Source organism: Marmota monax, unplaced genomic scaffold, assembly GCF_021218885.2.
Source record: "Marmota monax isolate L192 unplaced genomic scaffold, Marmota_monax_Labrador192_F-V1.1 WCK01_AAM20220418_F8-fsc00011, whole genome shotgun sequence".
Lineage (NCBI taxonomy): Eukaryota > Metazoa > Chordata > Mammalia > Rodentia > Sciuridae > Marmota > Marmota monax.
The window spans coordinates 9,908,267-9,925,075 of record NW_026693082.1 but is presented as its reverse complement, the minus strand read 5'-3'; the positions used below and the strand labels follow the sequence as shown (position 1 = coordinate 9,925,075).

Sequence of the window (16,809 nt, the reverse complement as noted above, 5' to 3'; positions counted from 1 at the left end):
GAACATTTGAAAAAGTCAGAGAATATACAAATTATATATGGAAGAACAAAGAACAATGTTTTCTTTAGAAACTATACAAGTCAAAAGGTGTGAAATTAAACAGATTTCTAACACATTTCTAAAATATATAAGCCTACATACAATTTTATATATGGTCAAAAATGTTTGAAAATGATGACAAAATAAAGACTTTTTCAGGGTTGGGGGTGGGAGGGGACAGAGAAAATCCATGCATCTAACTTATACTATAAGTACTTTAAAGAAAGTTCTTCAAGTACAAGGTATCACATACCTGACAAAAACTTAAATTCATACAAGCAATTCCTGGTAATGATAAATTTTATGTGTGTACACACACACACACACACATACATACACACACACACACACATACATACACACTTTTTTGGGGGGGAGGGGGTCCCTGAAATGAGGTCTGGCTATGTTACCTAGGCTGGCTCTGAATTTCTGGGCTCAAGTGATCTTCCTGCTTCAGTCTCCCTAGTAGCTGCAACTATAGGCATGTGACACTGTGTCCATCTAAAATAAATTTATTTGAATAGTTTTAAAAGACAATTGACTTTCTAGAGCAAAAACACTTGCAATATACTATTTCTTAATGAGACATATAAAAGTAAGATATACGATAACACTAGCACAAATAACACAAGAGCAACATTTTGCTTTGCTTTTTCTACAGGTTTCCTAGTTGTGCTCGGGAACACAATCAGCTTATTATTAAGGATGCAAAGCCCAATCATTTTATATGACTATTTGATCATCTAATATTTGAAGGAGTATAAATGCTTAAATGGCTTAGTTTTTTTTAAATCACAGGTTAAATTTATGATATTAAATTATATCATTCTGATCTTTTATTTTATGTGAAGAAACTTAACACTTTTACAATTTTCAAGTTGTAAAAAAACTTAGTCAAGAAAAAATACTAATATCCCATCCAATTAAACTTTTCCAGCTCTTTATATGGCTTTATATTAATGAAGAATTTTAATGATAATTCCTTGAATTTCCCTCTTTAAACTTATCCACATTTTCAGGTTTAAAGCAGATTTTTCACAGATCTATTAATGAATCCTACTTTTACTCAGCAATAAAAGAGAATATAATCATGGCATTTGCAGGTAAATGGATGGAGTTAGAGAAAATAATGCTAAGTGAAGTTACCCCATCCCCAAAAAACAAATGCCAAATGTTTTCTTTGATATAAGGAGGCTGATTCATAGTGGGATAGGGAGATGGAGCATGGGAGGAATAGACGAACTCTAGATAGGGCAGACAGGTTGGAGGGGAAGAGAGGAAGCATGGGGTAATTAATGATGGTGGAATGTGATGATCATTACTATCCAAAGTACATGTATGAAGACACGAATTGCTGTGAATATACTATGTATACAACCAGAGATATGAAAAATTTTGCTCTATATATGTAATAAGAATTGTAATGCATTCTGCTGTCATATATAAATAAAAAATTACCTAAAAATAATCAATTTGAAAATGTCTATATTTTAATTGGTGATTTTAAACCATTTGCATTTAAGGAAATTACTGATATGAGGTATCAATTTGGTAGTCAGTTTTTCAAATGAAGCTATTATTTCCATGTGTTCTTTTTTTTTCCATTCTAATTCTTCTGTTGAGTGAATGTAGTACTTGCATATTATTCTATTTTCTATTAATATTGGTTTATTGTTTACCTACCTTCAAATATTTTAAGGGAATTATCTATGGATTATAAATATAAATATTGTAGATATCTTAGGCAAATTTTAATATCAGTACACTGTTTTGTGTGTGATATTAGATGTTTATAACAGATTACACTTAATTCAGAAAATCATTAAAAATCAATTAAAGCAATATAAGACATAAAAACAAGTGCAAGGGGCTGGGGTTGTGGCTCAGCAGTAGAGCAGATGGCTAGCACATGTGAGGCCCTGGGTGGTAGAGCGCTCACCTAGCATGTACGAGGCCCTGGTTTGATCCTCAGCACCACATGAAAATAAATAAATAAAATAAAAGGTACTGTGTCCAACTGCAACTAAAAAATAAACATTAAAAAATAGTACAATACCATCACAATCAAAACTTCAATAAGATGCTGAAATTAAATATTTCAAGGAATGATAAAAATATTGATAAACTGGAAAAAATAATACAATGTCAATTCTCCTCAAATTTAATGAAAGTTTCAATATAATCCTAATTGGGGCTGGTGTTGTAGCTCAGTGGTAGGCATGCTTGCCTAGCATATGTGAAACACTGGGTTTAATTCTCAGTACCACATTTAGATAAATAAAAATAAAGGTCCAACTAAAAAAAATATATATGTGTGTGTGTTTATACACACACACACACACACACACACCCCTAATTTAAATTTTGGCAGTCTCTTTTTAGAAACTGATAAACCAATTCTAAAATTTATGTGAAAATGCAATAACCTAGAAAAGTCAAAGTCATTTTTAAAAAGAACAGAATGAAAGGATTTAATTATATGATTGAAAGACTTACTATAAAGTTATAGTAATGAAGACAGTGCAGTACTGTCATAAGTACAGTATATAGGTAATGCAACCAGAATGGAGTCTAAGAAATAGACCTACACATAGGTGGTCAATTGATTTTAAACCAATGTGCCAAGGAAATCCAGTGGTCCTGAAACACGGATATACATATGGATAAGAACAAATCCCAAATTTTACCTCACTATAAACAAAGAAACTAAATCAAAGTAGATCATAAAAGCAAGAACAACACAACTTATAGACGAAAACAGGAGAGTATCGATAAAACTTTGGGATATGTAAAGATTTTAGGGACTTATAAAAGGCAAAAAATCATAAAAAATTATTTGAGATAATGGATTTTGGAAACTTTCTGTTAACACTTTTAAGGAAATGAAAATGTAAACCATACAATGGAACAAAGGATGATGGAATGTAGGTACCTTTTGATGGGCATCTATGAAGAACATATTAATTCTTACATAAGAAAAACTATTTGTTTTTTAAAAAATAGCAGACCCATAAACACATGGAAAAAAATACACTAACTGATCATTAGGAAATTGAAAATAAAACCAAACAATAGATATATGATTCTGTAGCCATTATAAAATTAAAATAAAAAGGACCAACAACATCAAGTATTAAGTAGAATGTGGAAAACAGATCTTTTAACATATTGCTGATAGGAAACAATGATAAAACTAGTTTTGTAAGAAAGCTCATCAATATCCCATAAATTTAAGCATGTAGTTACTATTCAAGTAGCAATTTTATTCTTGGTTGTTTACCCAGCAGAAGTAAAAATATTATGTCCATGACAAGATTTGTATACTAAAATGACCATAAAATTAATATTGTTTCAAGCTAGTAAACACTTGGTGTCTATCACTAGGACAGACATATAATGAACTCAGCACTGAAAACAAAGAGAACCCTCACAAAGATATGGGTAACACAAAAAATATTGAACTAAATAAAAGACAAAAACAAAATAATTTTAATATATGACTTCATTTACATGAACCTTGAAAATGAAATCTAAGTTGCAAAGCTTTTCTTTTTTTTTAAGTGTCTGCCTGGGCAAGGATTAGGCTGAATTGCAAATGGGTCACAAGGGAACTTTCTGGGGTATGATAGATATGTTCTACATCTTGTGATGGGTTTTATGGGTACATAAACTGATTATAACTAATTAAAATGTATAGTGTGCTTTTTATTGAGTTTAAGCAACATAAACAAATGATCTCAATAAAATTGATCTGAAAACTAACTTGAAGAAAAAACAAACTAATACAAAACATTAAATTCCTGAGAATATGTTAAGTGAGAAACACAAGATTTTCATACAGTAAACCAAAAATCATTATTGGGATAAGTTTAAAAAAACTATAAAGATATGAAACACCATTTGACCTAGCCATCCCTCCCCTTGGTCTATACCCAAAAGACTTAAAAACAGCCTACTACAGGACAGAGCAACACCAATGTTTATAGCAGCACAATTAACAATAACTAAACTGTGGACCCAACCTAGATGCCCTTCAGTAGATAAATGGATTAAAAAAATGTGGCATATATACACAATGGAATTTTACTCAGCAATAAAAGAGAACAAAATCATGGCACTTGCAGGTAAATGGGTGGGAATTGGAGAAGATAATGTTAAGTGAAGTTAGCCAATCCCCCAAAACAAATGCTGAGTGTTTTCTCTGATATAAAGAGGCTGATTCATAGTGGGGTAGGGTGGGGGAGCATGGGACAAATAGATGAATTCTAGATAGGGCAGAGAGATGGGAGGGAAAAGAGGGGGCAGGGGATTAGCAAAGATGGTGGAATGTGTGATGCACCTCATTATCCGAAATACATGTATGAAGACACAAATTGGTGTCAACGTACTTTATATACAATCAGAGAAATGAAAAATTGTGCTGTATACATGTAATAAAAACTGTAATGCATTCTGCTGTCATTTATTTTTTTAAAAAATCAATAAATAAAAGATATGAAGGAATATATGGTACTCATAATTTGGAAATCAAAATAGTGAAATGAATCTATAGATATAATATAATCCTAGTTACAAAAAAACCTAAAGATTCCTTTATTATAAAAATTGTGAAGCATCAAGAATAGCTTAGACTCTCTTGAGGATAAAGAACAAGGTAGAAGACAACTTTATCCATATTGTTCTAATTATGGCAGCATAGTAGAAGAATGAACAAATAAACAGATGGAACAGAATTGACTGTAAGACCATAATAAAGAATATATGGACAATGATTTGTGATGGAAGTGACAGAGTGTAGGGCAAAGAAGAGTCTTTCAAATAATACATCCCTATTACCCCTACCTTATTATAGTCATAAAGTCAATTCTAAATGGTTTATAATAAAGTAGCCAGAGATAAAGTAGGGAAAATATAGACAAAGATGCCTTATACAATATAATTAACAACTTCTATTGATCAAAGTGGAGTACAATAAGAAATGATAATAAAAACCACAGAATGACAGAAAATATGTGCATGACAAATAATCATTAAAGGGCTCCTATCCAAATTGTATAAAGAATTTTTCACAATTAATAAGAAAAAGACAATCCAATTATTACAAAGTGATAGACACTTCAACACACAATTACGAAAAAAAAAAAAGCCAAACCACCAATAAATTCATTTTAAAAATGCACCAATTGCATTACTAATGAGGAAAATGAAAATTAAAAATGTAAGAAAATGTCACTCACTATGTTTACACAAATGTCTAAAATGAAAAAGTGACAACTTGAAATCCTAATAAAGATACAAAGCAATTTAAATTCCCACATTTTGCTGCTGAGTTAGTAAATTTGTATAATCACTTTGGAAAATCATTTGGCATTATCCAGTAAAATAGAATATATACAAACATTATTAATCAGCAATTTCACTCTAAGTTTTTTACCCAACCCATATGCATATTAACATGGTGTATATCCACATAATAGTGCATCCATAATAATTACAAGCTGCACTGTTTATCTATAGAGCAGAATTGTTTGTAATAGCTAAAGATGGTGAAGCCCATAAATATATTATCAATAAAATGAATTAAGAAACTGCTGTACATATATATACACGCAGGAACAGAAATGGAATAAGAATGAACCAACTATTGCTGTATGCAATATGGATGAACATCATGTACATAATACTGAAGAACAAAAAAACAGAGAGAAAAGAATAATTGCAGTGTACTGATACCACAGGATTAAAATTATGAAAAGGACCCAGAACAGTGACTAGGAAAGGAACTAAAGGTGGAAGATACTGGAATTCTTGTTGTATGTTATTTCTCAATTTGGATGATGGTGACATGAGTGTGCTCCTTCTCACTGAGTTATTATATTCTGTGTTATACTTCTAAAGAGAACTTGAATACATACATATGTGTACATGCATGTATGAATGTACGCACAATTTAACTCCATGAATGAGTGGCAATCCATTCTAAGAATGTTATTTAATGACAACAAATAAGATTTTTTTATTTGGATTACAATGATACATATTATGAACAAATTGACAGAATTATTTTTAAAATATTTATTTAAAAATCTTATCAACAAAGATACTCAGTTTTATCCTGTTACAATTTGCATATTTTTAATCTTTATTTTAAACAATAATGTGTTATCCATTAAATGATAAAATCAATAATGTTTTAAAAATCAGACAGTTATCTGTTTATACTCTGAAATAGAAGATTTTTTTAAAACTAACCAAAAATATCAAAATGATATAATTATGAAATATAAAAATGCATAATTAACCTTAACTCCCAAGAAATCTTATACATATATGTATTTATTCCCAATCATTCACTTTTTTTTTTAAGGGAGAGAGAAATAGGTGAAAACCAAATATACACACCTCATGTTTTCAGCTGAATCTTCTGGCATTGGAGCAACAGTTTGCACAGCTGGGAGGTTTTTGCTGGTAGCACCATTCACAAAACTAGAAGAGGAGGAAGAGGAGGAGGACCCTGAATCCACGGCACCTGTTCCCAAAATAATAATTTTTAGTCTTAAATAAAAATTTATTCAATAAAATAATTTGATAATATTATTACTATTGATTTTCAAATAATTATTCATGTAAATTCAAAACAGAATTTCACAAATAAAAACCATTTGACCATTAGTGTACTAATAAATTTATTATGGTTTTAAACAACAGCTATTGAATTAAATAAAATCCAGTAGATTCACTTATGGTAAGCTAAAAAAAACTACATATTACAAATGGGGTATAAATAAAAGACAACAACAAATGAAAAAGATTCTAGATAAATGAGGCTGATAAAACAATGCAAATTTAAATGTGAAATTCTATCTATTTTTATTGCTATGTTAAAATATTTTTAGTTTTTACCATCTAAGACATAAATTACAAATTTGTGGCTCTACAGAATCAAATGCTCACTTTGATAAATGCTTGCAGAAGAAGGTCTATATTTTGTACCTGATTTTGGAACAATGAGTTCTTCTCAAATATGAAGATACCATTTTAGAAGAGATTTTTCCATAATACCACATATGAGTAATAGCAGTGGAGTTGAGGGACATCTAGTGTCCCTAAATATTATCATGTCTTATAATAATTCCCACAAAACTGAGTCATTTATTGGGATTTCTACTATAACATTTATAAAGCTCCTAAATGTGGATATGTAAATTGGTCCATGTGCCTAGTTTAGATGTTAGCTCACAGTTCATATATAATAATAATTCCAAGGAAGAAGTTTATTGCTTAATTTCATTCTTCATTTTGACCTTATATACTTTATAATATCACTTCCTGCTATCATTATTTTCTAAATCTATTATTCTTGAAATATACACTAAAAGATTTCATGACTTTTGATTAAATAAAATAAGAAAGAGGGGATTTAATTTTCATTTACCAAAGTCTTAAGGACTTTATTCAATGAAAGTACTGCATGTAGATTATTTTTTCTACTACATTGGCATATTTTTAAAATAACACTTTCATAGCATATATTTTAGTAAAACCAAGTTTTATTCCTACTTGTAGAAAACCAAACAAGTATAAAGAATAAGACTGTAATACTGAAAAGACTTTAATGTCTTCAGACAAGCCAGGTATAATTATTTATAATATAGATAAGCCAAAGAGATTATATTCTTTAACACAATGCCATTTATGTTTAGTTGCTAATACATAAATGATATATGTCTAATATAGTACACGTTCTACTTACTACAACCCCATAAGTGTGTTGTTCATGATATGTCAGACTCAGGTGATATGATAAACAAGATAGATACAGAAAGCACAAAGAGCTATGAAATTAATAAAAATGGGAAGAATCTAAGTAATGATAATAAATGGAAAAGTTCAAGGCTATACAGTTTGGAGAAGAGAAGACTACTATAGTCAGGGAAGAAAAGTCAGGGATCATCTTGCGTTGTTTAAATACCTAAAATGGAATCACAAAGATTTGGGTAAGGATTTATTTAGCTAATAATAAACAGGAACATTTCTGGAAATTTACAAAAAAAAAAAAAAAAAGAGATATTTTTAGGCAGGCTTTTAAAATCTATAAAGATTTGGAAGTTTTGGTACCTACAATCACTAGGAAATTATTGGACAATGGATACAATTGTAATCTAAGTATAAAAATTAGTTCAGAGTCAATCAAGGTTTCTTATTCACATGCACTTTTCACATGTTGAGGCTCTTGCATATCATCAAGGTTCTTAGGAGAGCTCTGTCTTTCCTTAGGGGATTTAGCAAAGTATGTATTAGGATTCAATAAGTAAATGTCACCAAATCCATGTTTTTATACTAATATTTTGATCGTACTTTGATATTCTTGATATAATTTATTAATTTTTACATATTAAACTTCAGTTTTTTAATGATCTTTTGCTTTTGCTCCCCAAATACCTTTTAGCAATCTGATTTCACTCTGAAAGTAAAGAGCATCATGTTCTGAGGAAACTCAAAACAAAACCCAATACTGTCTCCTAAAATGACCACTAAAAATTGCATCCTAGAATCACAGACAAATTCTAAAAAGTTGCAACACAACATATAACCTTCTTAAGATTAAGGTAATCTTAAATGCTCAGGGTATCTTTTCATTTTAAGGTCCAATAAGAAAAAAAATGAAGATATAGAAAACAGAAAGAAAATGATGAGGTATCACAAAAATATATAAGGACAATACCTGTTGTATTAATCATACTTTTTGGTGTAGCTCCAGTAGCGGCAAATATGTTAGAGGTACTGCCTGTTGGCAGCCCACTTCCTGCAGTGGTGGCTCCCACAGTAGTTACAGCTAAACTACCTGGAGGTGGCTTCTTTACAGGTACCACAACACTCCTGCAAAGAAAGAAATGATAAGAAATAACAAATATGAGGCTTAAGATGAATTAAAATCCTGCTATGTATGGCAGATACATATGTTGAGTTTCACCTCTTTGCCTCCTTCCCAAGTTTTCTCCCTTCCTTTCTCTGTATATCAACCACCACATACATTTTTGTCTCTTTCTCCTTTTTCTCATCTTCTTTTTTCTTTCTTTCTCTCTCTCTCTCTCTCTCTCTCTCTCTCTCTCTCTCTCTCTCTCTCTCTCTCTCTCTCTCTCTTTTTTTTTTTTGGTATGGGGGATTGAACTCAAGGGCACTCAACCACTGAGCCACATCCCCAGCCCTATTTTCTATTTTATTTAGAGACAGGGTCTCACTGAGTTGCTTAGTACCTTGCTTTCACTGAGCCTGGTTTTAAACTTGCGATGCCCCTGCCTCAGCCTCCCAAGCTGCTGGGATTAACTGATGTGTGCCACTGTGTCTGGCTCTCCATCTTCTTCTAATTTACAATTTTTTAAACTCATGAACCCAACTTCATTATTGAAAAGTATTTGGGCATAAAGGAAATAATGTAAAATATATTGACTAGTAAAATTCATTTGACAAACATTAATGTAGAATCTGGACTTAATGAACCTTTCTTAAAATGACAAGTGTCTGTAATCATGAGTCAGAGAATACTGGGAAATATTTGTTCCAGTTGGCAAATTTTACATATGCATAGAGAATTTTTGACAAAATATACATAGAATATTAATTTTATCCACATCATATTCTAACTGTATAATATTCATAAATGAAAGAGCAAAGAAACATTTGACAGTCAACTTTTAAATTTTCCTCATAATAAAACTAAAAATTATTTGAAAATTAAGACATAACATCTAAGGCAATAATGAGGTTATATTTTATTTTTCTGAACACAATTGAGTTATTTTTCCTATTCAGAATATTATAATGAAAGAGAATTGAAATGATACAACAGATATTTGGGTAAAGATCTATTTAGTCTTTGAGCCTTGATTTTTTGAATATTGAAGTTTGATATTTTGCTTTTTTTAGCATTTTAAGTGAATTTCATTTAAAAATTTCTGAACTTTATGTTGATTAACTGATAAATGTGGATAAGTCAATTTAAAGCTATGAAAAACAAAATTTTTCAAATATAAATATCTGTATTTCCTTGCAGTGAAGTTTCACCATTCTGAAGTTCTACAGCACATAAACTTCATTTCACAAATATTGTCCAAGCATTATTAAATAATCATTGAATTTATTTACCTAGAAATTAGATACATGAGATATTTTAAGTTCAAATATAATACTTGAGAACACATGACTTACACAAAAATACCCAACCTGAAGTATGATTTAAAAAAAAATATTTATTTTTTAGTTATAGGTGGATACAATATCTTTATTTTATTTTATGAGGTGCTAAGTATCGAACTCAGTGCCTCACTCATGTTAGGCAAGCACTCAACCTCTGAGCCACAACCTCAGCCCTGAATTATGATTTTTAATTGCGTCTATATTTTATTATTTTTTATGAAAAAGTTTCATTTAAAGGAAACTGTATCATTGGCCCACTCTCAAATAATAATGGAATTATTTATTTGGTACCAGGGATTGAACCCAGGGGTGCTTAAATACTGAGCCAAATCCCTAGCAATTTTTTATTTTTTATTTTGAGACGGAGTCTTGCTAAGTTACTTAGGGCTCACTAAGCTGCTGCTGGTTTTGAACTTGTAATCCTCCTGCCTCAGCCTGCAAAGCTGCTGGGATTACAGGCATGTGCCACCAGGCCTGGCTAAATTTCTTGAACTTTCTTAATACAAAAGGAATTATTCAAAGAAACAATTTTGTTAAAATTTCTTCAATGACTATTTTCATACTAAAAATATAAATTTGTCATAATTAGTATTCATAATTTTATGAGTATTTTAAATATTTTTGTAACCATGGTCTTATAATCTTAAATAATTTTACTCATGCCAAAATTTTTTCTCCATCAACTCCTTCAGAATACTTTCTTCTTTTCTCCTTATGGATGATGAGATCAAATTATTTAGACTCAATCCTGAACTCTCACAAGCATATATTATGTTTTCAATCCCCACACTGGTCAGTTCTTACTTATGCCTTCATTTGTTTCACTGAGAGGCAGTGTGACATTGTGGAAGCCAATAGAAGATATGAAATTAGAAGGCCAAGGTTTGAAAAATGGATGACTCTCAAGCTGCGTACGTTAAATTTCAGTTTCTCACTGTAAAACTGGCAAAACCAAGGCATTTTACTTTATGCATAAATGGGAATATTAAATGAAATTGTATCCAAAGGTACTTTGTAAACTAAGATCCTAATAAATATTAATAATGTCTAAACCGAAATAATTATCTGTGTATAGGATCCAGGGTATCTAGTTACAATGATCTACATTAAGGATCAGTAGAAAAGGAAAAAGGTATGCTAGCAGTTTTGGTTTATCATCAAAATTCTCTCAAAGCTTCTAAGTAATGTGAGATGCACTATCTTACTGGCCATCTAGTAAAAAAACAAAATCATTGGTTCTTAATTTGAAAAGAATTAATTAGTAAAACAATAACCGTTTCTCTGCTCAAAATTTCTTATGAATAAAGAAATATACATTATTAATGGTGCTATAAATTTGTAGATAGTAGAAAAACTATTATCGAAGATTCCTAAATAACAGATCATTATTAATCAATAGTACCTTATCCAGTATACAAGCTATGAGAAAGAAGTAACATTAAGAAAAAATAAGTCACATAATGAGAGAAAAGTGTGACTATCCAAATTCTGTAATGGTAGCTTATCAATGAAATGAAAAAACACCAAATACCTGCCTCCAACAAAAAGTATCTGAATTTGGGGCTGGGGATGTGGCTCAAGCAGTAGCGCGCTTGCCTGGCATGCGCGGGGCTCTGGGTTCAATCCTCAGCACCACATAAAAATAAAATAAAGATGTTGTGTCCACCAAAAACTAAAAAATAACTATTAAAAAAAATTCTCTCTCTTTAAAAAAAAAGTATCTGAATTATACAGCCAAAGCCTCTAGACATTTCTCTTAATAGCAAGCTTATTAGGGTTTGGCAGTACACACACACACACACACACACATACATATATAAATAGTAACTCAAAACCCAACCTTTAGTGACCTATAGACCCGAGTTAGAATTCTACCTCTAACAAGGCCTTACTGTGTTGTGTTAGGCACATAAATCTCTCTAAGGTCCATTTTCTTCCCTGTTCAAATGGTTTGTACTGTATAAATTCTACTTTTATAATGCTAAAAGGAGATATGCATATAAAGTACTTAGCCAACCACTCAGAATATTATACATGGTCATTATTCTTATTATTACTATGGCCCCCAAAGTATCGATATAGTCTGAGTCTACATAAGCACAGTACTCAAATGGAAAAAAAGCAATAATCATAGAATACATGGTTGTCATCACATATTACAAACAAAATCCTATGAGAAGTTTTAGGTGTCATGTTTTTTAGAATAATGAAAAACAGCCATGAGACCATAAGGGAACAGTTAGGATGACAGTATATAAGGAAAACACGTCATGTGAGGGAAGCTGAAAAGACTAGAAAATTACAGTAAAAATGAGAAAAATTTTAGCAAATTTCAAAAATTTGAAGGTATGTGGATAAAAAACCAAGGTGAAACTTCCATATACCTCAAAGTGCCAAATAAGGATGAACAGGAGGAAAAAGTCTCTCATAACATTTATGGACTCCAATTTCCAAAAAACTCATTGTTCAGATGGCTAGCATGACCACATGAGAAAAGTCTGGCTGAGAGAAATGAGAAAGTGGATCTGATTGGTTTTTCAGATTTTTTTCCTGAATTTACAATTTTATGAATTTGTCAGGATAAATTCCCCTTTGACTGATATGGCCAAATGTTTATCTATAATTAGAGGATTACACATTCTTGTCCTTGGTGTCATTTTTTTTACCAACATTACCCATTACCACTCCCTAACACCTCAAAATATCCTCTGTCCTTAGCAATCTATTTTATACTTTGAAAGTTAACAGTATTAATGTGTTGATAACAAATTATTCATCTTTCAGATTAGTATTCAGTATTTGCAATTACTTATATAAGAAAAATAAAGATTTTCAACTCTGAGAAAATCTCAGTTATTCAATATTTCCCCCTGATTAATTATTCCACCTACACAAAGATAGTATTATTGAAGAGTCTAAATACTCATTGCAGGTACTCATTTAGAACACATAAACGCACTAACACATATACAAATTTGGAAGGCACTTACTTTTTCTATGGTGAACATGTAACTTTTATATGAATTTCAAATAACGCGGCCACTGAAAAGGTAAGAACCACTGAACTAAACTATTTAAATATTCTGCTTTTCTTACAGATGTGCTCTTCATACTAATGGATACCTATAAATCCTCTACACTACAAACAACCACAACTGAATTTTTTTGATATCAAGAATATTTTTTCTATCCCTTCCCACATAATTTCAAACCTCTATTCTACACCTTTAAAACTGCAAACTACAAAACAGGAAGTAATTATTTGATTCTACAGATAATCTCTACATACCATAAGGTTGTAAAGGTTATCATCAAAATAGTGCAAGTCAGGAAATATATCAATGTAATTCACTTCTATAAAATTTTTCCAGAATGATTATGTTTTTAATACATTGAGTAATACATCATGCATATCGTTCTTCCATCACTGAATTTATTCCATTTCCAACTAGGGATTTGAGGTATGATCTTCTTCTTTAATTCACTGACTCATTTAATAAATCTTTGTGTGAGTGTGATATGTAAGGGCCTGTTCTAAGTTCTGGAGGCACAGTCAAGTATAGAACAACATTCCTGCCCTCATGGAATTACATTCCAATAGAAGAGCCATAAAACAGAAATATATAAAAGAGTAAACAAAATATATATGTTGGTAAATGCTCAAATAAAACAAGAGTATGGACAGGGATAAGGAATATTATTGAAAGGGTAGTTCAGAGAAGACTGAGGAAAAAAGTGGTATCTGAGAAGACTAAAGGGGTGAAGAAACAAGCCATGATGATATCTAGAGAAGGATGCTCCATACAGAGGAAACAGCAAAATGGCTTGTGTTACTAGAAGACTGAGCAACACAGAGAGTATAAACGATAAGTAAGAAGGGCTCAAATCACAGGACACTGAAGTACACTGTATTACTCAGCATGGAATCAGAAGCCATTAAGTACTTACAAATGAAGAGGGATCTCACCATGGCTTATAAAAGTCTCATTCTGGCTACTATGAGGATAGACTTTAAGCAGGAACGAGGGTGGAACTGAGGGGCCTGTTAGCAGGATACTATAATAATATAAGAAAGGTGAATACTATAATAATTTAAGGAAGAGAAGTCTGTGGGATCAGAATGACAAATGGAAACTGGTGAAAAGTGCATCAAATTTTGGCTATATTAAGCCAACACAACAGGATTTGCAGGACAGGATGTGCATATGAGATAAGTCCAAGACAATGCAAAAAAAAAAAAAATCTTTTCATTAAGGACCAAGAAGGGTTAAAGTGTTAATTGCCATTAAGATAGAAAAAACTATGGTTGGAGCATAATACTATTAAGTTATTAATCTTCAAATAATGATTATGAATAAGAGACAGACAAGTCTCTAGTTTAGGAGAGAGGTTTAGAATGAGATATAATTATGGAAACAATCAGCATGTAGAATGCTATTTAATGCTGGTAAGCAGATAAGATTGCCTAAGAAATATACAGAAGTGGGCCAAAGACAGAGTCTTGGACGAGGAGGGGTCCATTAAAAACTTCTGTAAATTTTGTAAAAGCAAGAATACTACTTTATCTGTGTCTTCATAGTTTGTCCTAAGTATAAAATGAAATACAGAAAAAAGGGCTTCTAAACTAGGGACTCATTAAGGAAAATGAACTTTGTAATTATTTCTGGTTCCATATAATAATCCCTGTCTTATTTCTGTACTATTCCTCTTTTCTGTAACACTTATTCAGAACCAACAGATTAAGTGATACAATTACACTAACAAGTTTAGGAAATTAAAAGAAAAATAAGATATGGCCACACCTGGGCGATACCAGAATGGAATATACGAAAACAAAGCAAATGTGTACTATATTTTAAAAATTTCCAGATTCAAGTTATGCCCATAACTTTCAGGAACAGATGATGTGTATTATCAAGGAACAATGACCTGAATCAAAAAAAGATTGCTAGGAATTGCCAAGTAAAGAAAAATGTGTAAAAAAGTCTCATGGTAAATCTTAGTTAGGCAAAGAGATTCAAAACAACATAACAGGTTGAAGGAGCTACACACAAATCCTTATGACTACACATAAATCCTTATGTTCCAAACTACTATGTTCTTCCTCTATTATGTAAATAATAAGACATTATTTCAGAATCTTTATAGGTATTATATCTAAGAAAATGTCAGCATAAACACAGAAGATCAATTTGGGATGAATGTAGGACACCTGGAGATAGACAAGAGTTTCAAGACAGAAGGAATCCACCTCAGAGGTGCTCATCACCTAAGGTGAAGTGAAAGCTTTTGGAATGGAGATATAATACCTTTTTCTGAGATTACAGTCTTTTAATCAAACTAAAAAATAATCATTATTAAAAAAACTATAAGGCTATTTCATTTATTGTAGGATTTTATAATGTAGGTAATTTGGGGGTCTGATGCTTTTATTGCTCTGATGTTTTCATCTAGTATGCTTATCTACTTTCCAAAATATTTTAGAATACCAACAGGAAAAGGATATTTAAGAAATAATTGAGTATTTTATTAAAGCCCCTACTTAAAAAGAGATTTTCATACAGCTTATTGAACTGTTTATGTTAATGCCAGGAAAGACAAAGACAACATTGGGGAAATCAGGATACAGCCATGCTCAGTCAAAATTGCATCTCCTGGCAACCGGCCTTCCAATACACACCCAGGACACTCAGTAAAATAAAAACAGAGATTAGTTACAATAAATAGAAATTGAAAATTTGAATTGTAAAAGTTGACAGATTTATAATCAATTTGACTTACATTAACTACTTCATCTTTTAAGTAATATAATCAAATACCTTTTTCAAATAATAGAAAACAATATGAACAGAAAGTAAAGTCCTCAGAATTGTACTTACAAAATTCGAAGGTTAAATAAATCAATGTAATAAGAGCTTTTCAACTCTACTACACATTTCTTTATTATTTTCCCTGAATTTTCATTCGTAGTCCTAAAACCAACGTTAAAAATCAATGAAACAATAAAGAAAATATTTACCCTACTCATATTTTTTAGGAGAACTCTGTAATTTGCTATGTAAATAATAAAATGAGATTATTAAGCTTTCCTAGTAGAAACAAAACTTTCGAATTTTTTCTTTGCCACACAGTAAAAGAAATTTGGAAATACTGTTCAAAAGTGCATTTCTCTATACATATTATTCTTCCTCACTACAGAAGAATACTAGAGGATCTCTAGCATTTTACATTTCATATATACTTGTTACACTTCATAAATATATACACTTACTATAATCAAAGGAACATAACACAAATGATTAGAGAAAATAAAAGGAATCATAACTTCCTACATATGTAAATGAGAACATTTACATAATCTTTCACATGTAATTGGATGAAATGTCTAATCCTAAAAGAAAAAAGTTTATTAAGTATAAATGTTTCAAAATTTGATGTTGCAATTTGCTTACTAAAAAAAAAAATTCAAAACACTGAAATTCATTAATGTTTCATCCTGAATGGGGAGAAGCACCCATGTATAATGTAAGTTAACAGAATTCAAATTATATCAGTTGATTTAAGAACTTATTT

At 30.9% G+C, this 16,809-nt stretch overlaps 1 protein-coding gene across 8 annotated transcripts in view; it reads right to left on the bottom strand.

Moving 5' to 3' along the window:
* The window catches only part of Nbea (neurobeachin), a 651,894-nt gene that overhangs the window by 395,251 nt on the left and 239,834 nt on the right, over positions 1–16,809 (bottom strand). For all 8 annotated transcript variants that reach the window (XM_058582531.1, XM_058582532.1, XM_058582533.1 and 5 more), the window contains 2 exons: positions 8,765–8,919; positions 6,442–6,568 (listed from right to left, as the gene is read on the bottom strand). In XM_058582531.1, coding sequence (XP_058438514.1) covers positions 6,442–6,568; positions 8,765–8,919 — 282 coding nt within the window. The remainder of the gene's footprint in view (positions 1–6,441; positions 6,569–8,764; positions 8,920–16,809) is intronic.